Source organism: Callithrix jacchus, chromosome 9 (genome assembly GCF_049354715.1).
Source record: "Callithrix jacchus isolate 240 chromosome 9, calJac240_pri, whole genome shotgun sequence".
NCBI classification, from domain to species: domain Eukaryota; kingdom Metazoa; phylum Chordata; class Mammalia; order Primates; family Cebidae; genus Callithrix; species Callithrix jacchus.
The window spans coordinates 75,231,585-75,243,596 of record NC_133510.1 but is presented as its reverse complement, the minus strand read 5'-3'; the positions used below and the strand labels follow the sequence as shown (position 1 = coordinate 75,243,596).

The window sequence follows — 12,012 nt, the reverse complement described above, 5'->3', positions numbered from 1 at the left end:
TAGAATAGGTAAGAAACAACAATGTCCAATTCTGGGACTGCTTCTCAAATTAAATGATAAGTTCGTTTCTGTGTACCTAGATCTTGAAAAATCCTGAAAATAGGAGGCATTTCTATTCTAAATCATAAATTACTATTGAATTTGATTGAATGAACTTGGAAAAAAATGAAATAAAAGGCATCAAACCCATCTATAGGTAAGACAGATTAACTTAATAAACTTGACTTTGGTACATATCGTCCATATTGAGTTGGGTCAGCTAAAATGTGAAGCCAGGTAAGTACTTGTCAAAAGGCGAAGAATATAAAAAATTGAGGACATTTACAAATTCTCAAGGATAAATTTGTCTTTTTTGTAGCATGACCATAAAATGTTTGTGAATCATTGTATGCCCCTAATATAAATAAACATAATTTCTATGTATTTATATTATTTATTCTAAACAACTAGAGATTATGATAAAAATTGGTTTGTTTCAACAGTTGAGTTTTAGAAAAAAATCTCTAAAATACAGGAAAACGATTCACATAAATACTGGCATGTCAATACCACACACAAACAGCAAGGTCCAAAATGTCAGACATTGTATCGCAACAGCTGTTCTGATGCAAGTTAACTATATGGCTTGGGGATACAAACTTTGAGGCATTTTGTAAAACTTAAAAAAAAATTCTATTTTTCCAAAAATATTTTTGTTCCCTAGTCTATGTGTGTATGTGTGTATGCACACGCACTACCAAAATCTACATGTAGTCACAAAGACAAAAGTTCCAAGTTACCAAGCATATTTGAAATTTGTATTTTCTGAACTACTGTGCTGTCAATACATTTCATAACTTTTCAAACAATGTGTATGTCAACTTTTCATAAATTTTATTCTAAAATCAAAGAAAGCCTGATAATTATGTTGATTTGTGATTATAACTTACAAGACTAGAAGACCCTAAACAGAGTTGAGTGAAAAGCCCTGTGTGTTGTAAAGAAATCTGAGACTCCAATGGATTATGCTTAAAAATATATTAGAAAAAATAACAGGAAATTAGATTGTGTTCCAGCTGTTTCAGTTTAACTTGAATTTTCATCATCTTATTTTAAGCATAAAAAAGACTCCCCAAGATACTTTTTTCTTTAACAGTACCTGGGACTACCTCTCTTCATCAGTCATTTTCATTGTTATAATAAAACAACTTTTATTCTAATGGTTATATTAAGGTAGCAGAGAAGAGGTGTATATAAACTTGAATGAGACATCTTTTTATAAAATAGCATCAATATTAATGAAGCATTTGTGCAGACTTTGTGAAAACCATTCAGATGTCACTGTCATCAGGGCATTAAGAGAAGGAAAATATGACTGTGGCAGTAAGTATAATTTTCTGCAGCAAAGAACGCCGAGAAGCTCCTCAGTGTAAAGGGAGACATTACTTAACATTGCAATGCATTAACTTTATAAAGAAAAAGGCTACACAAATTCACAACTTCCCAAGTACCAAAATTCTAGAATATACTTTATTCTCTGTTACACATCAACTAACTTAATGTGACTATTTAGTTATGTAAAGATCTTGCCTTTCTATGCTGTAATACAACTATTACATAGAAAAATATAATTACTAGATTTACTTAAAATATTCTAGGCATATTGCTGTGATGTTCCAATATTTCTTAGAAAAATAAAAAAAAAACAAATAATTGATTTTCCTGGCTCAGAAAATGCATTCAATTAACAGAATTTCTGGAATAGATAGACAGTTGGTTTTACTGCATCAGCTGTTTTCATTGTGAAATAAAGATCTAGGAAGGCTATATACATAGGCCACATAGAGTTGTATTGAAGCTTTGATCAGAATGTTATAGTTAATTAAATGATCAATACTATAAAATTGCGATAATACAGTTTCAGCTACAAGCTCTATAATTGCAAAATAAATAGAAAATCATTTTTGAGACTAATAGGATATCCTGCATTATCTTACTCTTAATATTTCATATGCCAAGTTCTCAGAGTTCAAACTCATTCATATGATTTTATAACTCCAGAAGACAAAGTGACAAAGCTGTCTAGATGTTACATATGCTTATACAGCCTGGGAGAAATTCTTCCTTTAAAGAGTCAGACTCCTGGCTGGTACATCCAATGTATGTTATAGGTTGACAGAATATTTTTGTCCAAAATTTGTTCTGTCATCTGCATGTCCTTTATGTTTTTCTGCATCAGTGAGGCTTGTGTTAGACTGATCATTCTCAAAGGCCTGGCCTGAATCTCTCTAACTTTGCCACAGTCAAGTAGTTTTTATGTACTTCCTGGCAAGGCCAGAGTTGATGCCTACGCTGTGCTTGTTTTGCCTGAGGCCAAACATTAGAGGATTAGAAACAACACTTGGCAGATGTGGGGAATCCAGGCTGGGGGAAGAAACATTGACAGAGTCAGTCCCTAACAGTGGTGACAGTGTGGCAGGGTACTAGCACATCCCATGAGTCCACACAGTTGGACTGCAAAGGGTAGTGTGTTGAAGGTAAATATAGACTGGGTATGGTGAGGGAGATGTAAGACACTGCCTCCCTGAATTGGATTCCAAATGTAGTCACCAGAAACATTCATGAATTTCTCAGTCACCTTGACTGAGTGATTGGCCGGTCTTGGAGCTAGCCTACTGGGGAACTATTTCCATTCTTCTTAGCAATGACAAAGCAAACTTAATGTCCGTTCCAGATCTCCTAGATACTGGTGGGTGATAAAGTCATACCCCTAATTTTCCAGGGTAATGGGAGACAGCATTAGTAACCTACTCTAAACATCTCATTGTGTTTATCAATTTTAACTCCTCTCCCTCTTCCTGTACCTCCCACCCCCTACCCCCAATCCCAGTCCTCATGGGACCCAAAATCTTACTAGGGCATCTTAAATGAAATGAAATAGACTGATTTAAGTACTACTATCATTCCTTGGCTTAGCCTTTAATGAGACACAAAATAGTCAGAAAACATAAAGTAGAAAAGAAACAAAAATGCTACATGCTGAGTTATCAGTAATTAAATAAGTGTTTCAGCAGAAAGTTAAAGAAACAACAAATAAAGATTCTATATATGCTGTCTGTTTATTGGTTTTAAACACTAGAAATGAGAATAAGAGAACATATGTTGATACTAAGTGGCATGTATCATTAGATCATTTTAAAGTATTGTTTTAAATTACTTTAACTCAGTCATTATTTAATTTGATTTTTGTTTTAATTAGTTTTTCTGCATTATTAGTTTCTGTTCTCACTTGCTTTATGAATCTCACAGTTTGCTCAATTCCTTTTAATTCACAGAAACACATTTTAACTTTCTTGCATTTAATTCAAAAAACATTCATGGGGAAAAGTGAAAAATAACATTTTATTCCTTTTAACCACCATGATTATTTAAAATTCTGTCCTCCTAAACAAATAACTTTGATGTTTTTCAGCCTGAAGTTTCAGATATCTAGGAAACGGAAGTAAACGAAGAATCAAAATGAAAATAACGTGTAAATAAAGAAACAAGAACTATATTTCACTTACAACATTTCAGAATTGTATTACTGATGCTCTCTGAAACATTCAAACTGCAAAGTGAAATGTAAGAATAAAAACAATTATTTTTCATGTAAAAAAGAATGTTGTACCTGTTATTTTGAAGTTTAAGTGCTTTAGTTTTAGCACTGACATCATAGATAAAATGTTGTTGGGTAATTATTATTCTATTTCCCGCTGTTGTGTTTCCCAGGATGGTGATAACAGGATAACCCTTCTGGAGTGTCCACTGATCCATTACTTCTTGTATATTTACATATTTCCCATTTCTTTTTAAAGCCTTTACAAGGAAAAATGTATAAATTAGTTTTATAAATGTGAATTATCAATATCATTAACATTAAGGCATTTTTATCTCTATCTTTACTATTTATCTACATATGAAAATATTTAAAGTCAGTGAAGACAATATAATGCATTAGTGGAATTAATCGTCTTGCCCCAAGCTAAGCTTCATACATGTACATAAAAATAACAGATATATTAACATTAAATTTTTTATAAAACATAAAAATATAAAATATATGTTATTGTTAAAGCAAGAAATTGAAGCATTAGTAAGTATTCCCAGCATGTCTTGTGTCATGTTTAAATATTTGACATATAGAAAAAAATATTTAAAACAACTATTTTCTAACATGAATATCTTATACCATATAAAAATTATATTTCAGAAGGATTGTCATGTTTAAAAGTAGGCAAGATATCTGATAATACCATTTATAGTTTAGTTTAAACTCCATTATTTTACAATACATTATATAAAACAAAAAATCAACACAAACAAATGAAAAATGTAAAAAGTAAAAACAAACTAAATGTCAATAAAAGTTTGAATGTCTTTTAAATGCAATTCAAATATTCGAGTAGAGGCTTTGATATTTAAGATTACTATACTTTACCTCTGATAATGTACTCCAGAGATCATTTCTGGCTGCATTGCCATACTTATGAATGGTTAAATAATCCTACAAGAATATACAGTTGTAATTACAATTCAAGGGCTAAACAGTAACTAGTAAACACAATTATTTCTCAATTCAATTAATAATTATCATTTGTTGTAATTATATTAATAAAAAGGACATGCAAAAAGATAAAGAATCTCATTTAAATATATTCCAAAGAGATTTAGCTATAAAATTCTCTTAATTAAGTTGTCAAACAATGTTAATTTCTTAAAAATTATTTCCATCGCTATAATCACTTCTTACAGATATCCAGGGTCAAAGATCTTTCTCTAATTGAGCAAGTCAACCTCAGTCAATTCTGAAAACACTACCTCTGCTGTTGGATATTTAGAGAAACTTTCCCACCAGGCTTTTGTGTTAAAGTGTTGAAAAAGAAATATTTTATTTTATGAAGAAAAGAAATAGCTAATATATACTGATATTAAGAGGGACTGCTTTGCCAAAAGAATACTTTCTCCACAATCTGTCTCTAGTTCAGTGGTCTCTCTGCAAAGGAAAGGCTCTTACAATAATGATAAATACTTATTTCCATAGGTTTGAAACACACATTAATATTTGATAAAAAAAGTTATTCCTAAGTTTATTTAATATTTTGGGGCTTAGGACTTGCCATATTTAATGTTCAGTTATTATTGTTAAAACCTATACACTTTCCATTCAATTCACACTTCGTTCTCTTCTAAAAAGTGTGGTTTGTCTCGTCAATGTGCTAATTAGTTATGGCTGGTTTGCATTATTTTTTTCTGATTTCAGAGTAGAACAATGAATATTAAAAATACTGTTATACTGTAAAAGGCCCCCTCCTTCGTTTGAAATTCCATTATTTCTGCAAATATAGATAGTAGACAAAATCCTAAATTACATCAAAGTACTAAACAGAAAAATGCTGACTTCTTCAGTACTATATATGGAGTGGGCTACTCTGGGGATAATTAAAGTTGGGGGAAGCAAATTTTCTGAAATACAAATTATAACACCTGTGACAGATTCAGCTTCTGTTGGCAATTCACACCACAGAAAATGGCAACACCCACTTAATCAGTTGCCTAGAGATGCAATGTCCAACACTAACTTAGCAGCCACAAATTCATCATTGCATCAGGTGTTATTTTGTTTTTTAAAAATCACAATTTTGATTTTTTAAAAAGTTTGTTTTTAAGACCATACAACTCCGAATAACCATTCTGAAACCTAATTTGGCTTTGAACATTCCATAGGAGGTTTTCAACATGAACCCAGGGACCAGGATTTAAATAGATTATTTCAGATTTAACTTTCAAAATTATTCTTTATGCTTTTTTCACCTAAATAAACAAATTTTGGAATAGATTTATAAAATATAAATGTGCATTTTATTTTATGTTTTTATTTTTTATTTGAAACAAGTGCTTACTCTGTCACCCAGGCTGGAGTGTAGTGATATGATCATGGCTCACTGCAACCTCCCAGGCTCAAGTGCTCCTCCTTCCTCGGCCTCCTGAATAGCTGGGACTACAGGCACACATACCACCACACTCAGCTGTTTTTCTTTTTCTTAAAATTTTTTATAGTGACAAGATCCCATTATGTTGCCCAAGTTGGCCTTGAGTTCCTGGGCTTGAGCTAGTCTTCCCCTGTGGCCTCCCAAAGGGTTGGGATTACAGGCCTTAGCCAATATACCTAACTTGCATTTTATTTTAGTGATGTAATAATAAAAGGTGCTAAAATTAGAACTCTTTACTCTTAGATTCTGTTTATGGGTAGTGCTGCTAGGCTAATTCAGCAAAGGACAACAAAGGAATACTAACTATAAAGTCCAATATACAACTACAGTTTTCTACCCATAGAGAATAAAAGTCTATTCACAGTATGAGTTGACCTTGTCCCAGTATCGTCAGTTTGAATTATTTGTTCCTTCCTCAGTTTAGAATAAGACTCAAGTTTCCACTTTAAGCAGGCTGAAATGAAAATTATCCAGACATAAGAAGCAATTTCCAATTTGCCTGCCTCTGTATTCAGAGAAGATAACATATCTTCTTGAACTCTCAGTAACCCTAATATTCAGATGTTACTGAAATTTTACATGTGCCAACTTTTTTAAAAAGTTTCCTTTTTTTTCTTAAAGAGAAAGCTTGCTTAAACATACTCATAGCTCGAATTAAGAAAAATTTGCAGAATTATAAAGAAACTTAAAGGATAACGAGTGTTTTAATATTTTTTCATTAATTCCACAAAATGTACGGAGCACTAGAGTGTGTTTAGACAACTTTCTAGTACAGGGGAAACAATGGTGAAGAAAAGTTTTCTAAGAACAACTACGGATACTGAGATGTGATTTGTGTAGGAAGATTTCCATGACTGAAGCTATAGAAGTCTTGGTATAATAACCACTTGGCAAGATGAAATCACATTTGGTATCACATTGAATAAAATGATTTTGAGATCCTTTCAAACCTCTAAGTCAGTGAATATGAAAGTCCTTAGAGATATAAATCTGAAATGAAAATCTAAGTTTACATCTATGTGTATGAAAGTCAGTCTGCAGCAGATTAGATATTATGACGTAAAATAGGAGAATGTTAACTTTAAAAGAATTGTGGTTTCTCTAAACTATATATTTCCAAAATAATAGAGTTATTGTAAGAAATAAAATAAAGATAATCCCCAGAATATTCTTAAGGAACATAACAAATAATATAGACTAATTAAAAGTTAAAAGCCTGTTAAACAAGAATATATTACATCTGCCTATGGAGAGAGGCATCATAGTACAGTGGTTTAAAGTGCAGTAAACAAGAGCCTGTCTTAATTTAAACCCAAGGCCCAACATTCACTAGCTATAAGATCTTTAGAAAGTTGTTTAACTCTTTGTGCCTATCTTCACATCTATAAAATGGGGATAATAAAATAATTACTGTATATATTTTTTCTGAGAATTAAATGATTCAATATACAGTGTTAAAAGAGTGAAGAGAGCCAAGCATATACCATAAATATTCAGTGAACATTCTCTTTAGTAATGTTTTTAATAATTTCAGTAACTGAGAAGAAAATGCATCATTATCAATAATCATGAAAGAACATGGCACGTGAAAACACTAATATTTTTCTCCTTTTTAACACTGTTCAAGTTGCCTTATATTTTATCTCATTCAGTCCACACAATATTAAGAGGTAGATATTATCAACGTCATTTAATAAATCATAAAATTGGACCTCAGAGTCTTCAGGCTACATCCAAACCCCATGCCTGTGCCTACCCAAATCCAATATCTGAGAGATGCCATAAAGATAACTGAGTTGTATTCAAAACTGAAATCATTGTTCTCCCCTATATTGGCTCCTTTTGGTGGCCCTTCTCCAGTGATGACCTTTACATCCATCTCAACCAAAGAGCTGTCTTGATGCCTTGATCACCCTTTCTACCACATTCAATTAATAATCCATGACCTAAATATACTCCAAGATTCCCACTTTCCCTTACCTGTTAGTCAAACACTACAGAATCTTACATGGATAATGACAGCTGCCCTTGCTTCTGCTCTGTCCCTTTCACATCTAGTTTTTCCCACAAAGCCAGAATATTTTTTTATCAAATCCACATAAATCCCTGCTATGTTCAGAATATAGTCCAAACTCCTTAATATAATCTAAAAAATGGCACTCATAGTCTTGTCCCTCTGTATTTCTCAAATCTCTTTGTTAGCTTGTTGCTCCCTGCATTAATTTAGCCACTTTCGGCTTTCTGAAGATGCCTAATGGATATTTTATCTCATTTCTGGCTCTCTGCACAGGCAATTCTCTACATTTTTTTCTCCTTTGCCTGCTTCAATTCAATTCAATTTCCAGAACTCAATTTTGATGCATTTCCTCCAGGAATTATTTCCCATCCACTTCAACCACCTTCCTAATGCTAAGTTAAATATCTCTTTTATATTTTCACACATTGTTCTATATATAATAGCATTTATCCCGTTGTGTCACAGTTGCCTGTTTATTAGTTTGACTGTTCACACAGTCTGTAAACTCCATGAGATTGATACTGCCAGTGTTGTTTACCACTATTTAACCAAAATCTTTGTGCCCAGTCTAGTATACAAGTACTCTCTCTATATATAAATGTATGTGTGTGTTTGTGTTTGTGTGTGTGTGATTTGTCTTTCCTTTTGCAATATTCTTTTCTGTTGATAACTGACAATGCAGTAAGCATAGATTTCTTGTATCTGTCAGAATCCCCCAAAATGCCATATTTAAATACAACACAGGACATAATTTATGATTTCAGTATATATTTGTCAGGCATATAACTTGAACAGATACATATGATTGGATATAGTGTCACCAAAAATTGTGAACTATTGCATACGAGACCATTTTTGTTTTATTTCATTTGCTAATGAGTGACGTGGCTCATAACATGTCCTGTGTAAAAGCCAACAGAACTAATAAAGACAGGGAAAAGTAAAGAGTGAGTTAAGGAAGTAAAGCACTATTATCTTTTAAGATTTACATGGAAATAATTATGGAATAGTTGCTTCGCTATTAAAGAGTTCTTTAGCATGCTAGATAGAGAGTTAACCACATAAATGGTTTATTCTTGAGATATAAAGGGATGATTCCATGAAAGCCATGTGGATTGGTTTACGTGTGTTTAGCTGCAAGTAATAAATATCCACCCTAGAATGACTTTTAAAATAGCAGTATTTATTCTTTCCTATAAGTAGGTAGGACAGAGCTTCAGCCACTTTCTTCTGGAATTATTTTGGTCCTACCCCTATCTATGATTTAGCTCCATTTTCAGTTTGTGGCTAGATGGCACCAGCAATCCCAAGCATCACATTCAGACGTGACATTGTTCAGAGGAAAGAGACAGAATTTCTTCCTGAGAACCTCTTTTTAAGAATCAGGTAAATTTTCCTTCAAATTCTGCAGCAAATTTGCCACATTTATTATTTGTCAAAATTGCATCATGTGCTTTATCAAGAATCTGTTACTGCATTTTAAGGGACCATTGTTTGGACTTTACCCAAGGAAAGACATAGTCCTCTCAAATATATGGCTGTTTTGAAGAGGGTGAGAACTTGAAAAAAAAAAATCAAAATTCAGACAATAAGAAAGAGTGGGCAACTAGGTATAGGGAGATGACCACCACCAACAGTGCTTTCTCTAGTGAGCCAGGGAAGTGGACTCATTGACACTGGGAAGTAGGATGCCCTATACTTGAAAGACTACTCTGGAAATGCTAGGTAAATTCAAGCACTGATTTTTCTGACTATGTGACAAGAAGGCTGAATCAAGGGTTTGAAATACTGTTGCTTTCTATCAAGAATAATTGTACCTCAAAAAATTTGTAGTGGGCATTTGTCACTTTTTGGCTTTCCAGCATCTAAACACCAGTTTTATTGGGGGGCAATCACTCACTATGGAATCTGGAAGGAAGACAAAATCTCTGTCTTGCTCTATTGAAATGGAAGGGACAAAATACTAAATATTCGCTCTCCACTTTCCCTGGAAGTTAATGCCTACACATGTGCTCTGGCCTCAGACAAGGGGGTGTTTTGTCCTAGGACTGTGAATCCAAAAAGAGTAGTGCCTCTCATGGTGACACAGAGGGTCCTGTGGTTGCCCTTTCAATGGCAGCCACTGGGGGGTCCTGTGATAGCCCCTCTAACGGCAGCAGCTGAGCCTGCCACTTCTGTGGCATAACCTTGGCTACATCTCTTGATTTCTGAGTCTCCCTTAGTTTTTATTCCATTTTGTAAGCCCCGTCCTTCAGTCTTCCCAATGATTCAATGGGCTACCTACATCCTTCAAGTAATTTTCGTTCTGCCTAATTTAACCAGAGTTTGTTTCTGTTGCTTGCATAATACAACCCTAATGAGTTAAACAAAATGAAGGAAGACACTTTACATTATCTTGGTGATTCCCTAGTAAGAAAAATAAACTATTGCCTACAACTCATGCCAAATAAAATCTAAAGAACACTAAATTCTATTTAGTAGATCAGCTAGGTTTTTGTTGTTATAAATAGTAGGTATGGCATGAAAGAGATGCATACTTAATTTTTTTGTTTTAAAGGCAGACAAGAAGGTTGGAGAGAAAGATTAAAGCTGAAATACAAAGTACAGAAGGTTCTGTAGACTGGTGGAGGGGGAATGCACACAGAATGGCAACAGCAAAAACATTTTAAAAAGCAACATTTTATCTTAAAGCTTCCAAAACAGGGACTTCTGAACTGAGAACCGTTTCTGAACTTATGTATTTCTAAGTATGTGCATTATTACAGTACTGTGATCTTAAAGGAATCCATGAACAGAAACAAAAATAGATTAAAAGTATCAGATCACAGCAATGTCACACAGAGTTGGATAAAACCAATTTGAAGCCTGGCCCATGCACTTCAGAGGATGTTTTTACATTCTCTAACCTTGAAAAACAGAAGCAAGAACATAAAAACAGTGACAGATGACCAACTTAAAGAAAGCTACACCACCGACCAAGATATTTATCTGGATTCATACCCAGAAATTGATGATAATTTTAAGACTTAGTAAAAGTGAGTAGCAAAGCACTAAGGAAGCATTATGCAAAGACTTAAAAGTAATATTTATATTTTAATTCTATTAGATAAGAGTCAGATAAAATGGTATAAATAATTATTGAAACTTTCCTTTATTATTAAAGTATATTAGATTTCCAAGAAGGAAATCCAGTATAGTAAGAACGATTACTAAACTTTTTGAGGTACGGCAGTTTCAAGCCACAAGACATTAAAAGAAAAAAAAAATGATGACATATTTAGGAAACAAAGCTATTGGAGAGATAGAAGAAGAATAGTTGAAAGTTAGTTATCATGGTTTGCATGTCATTCTTATTCTGAATTTTTAAATGTGTTTACCCTAAATTTACCTTTAGAAGTGGCTTGCTTAGATATGGGAGTATTTAGATAGTTCACTAGGAAAAAAAGACATTTTACATGTTCTAAAAATCCAGTATTCCACCCAATTAATATAAATTTTGTAAGAATAAGTATATTTTTATAAGAGTCTGCTAAATATAGTAGAACATCATAAAATTGTAAATCAAAACAACCTGCCAGTTCATGAAAGGTTTTCTTGTTTGTTTGCTTAAAATTACAGACAATGGCATCTTCTCACACCACTTTTGTGTTTAAATATCTCCTATGTTGTAATTATAGATCATACCATCAATTCCTCAACATGCAGGAATATCACCAGAGTTACAATATCACCACTGTAGGATTTGTATGCCATCCCAGAATGAGGTGACAGGGTCCTACACCTGTCAGTGAAATAATGTAAGTGTCATAGCCCATAGCGGAGTTCTGGGGTACGAAAATATTTCTACCTCTCACTTTTGCTGCTAGCATGAAATATTGCTGAGACATAAAGTGAATCTACTGGTAAAAATGAAGCTTCTGAATTGCTTTTTCTGAACACCCTGATAAAGGGCTTTGATCAGAACTCACTCACAAAATAGACAGA

General features: G+C 33.2%; 1 protein-coding gene across 1 annotated transcript in view; it reads right to left on the bottom strand.

The window, feature by feature from the left end:
- TRHDE (thyrotropin releasing hormone degrading enzyme) overlaps window positions 1–12,012 on the bottom strand; it is a 422,303-nt gene that overhangs the window by 113,574 nt on the left and 296,717 nt on the right. Inside the window, exons 8-9 of the mRNA XM_035257033.3 lie at window positions 4,460–4,525; window positions 3,650–3,837 (exon numbers count right to left, since the gene is read on the bottom strand). Of these exons, the coding sequence (XP_035112924.1) occupies window positions 3,650–3,837; window positions 4,460–4,525 (254 nt within the window). The remainder of the gene's footprint in view (window positions 1–3,649; window positions 3,838–4,459; window positions 4,526–12,012) is intronic.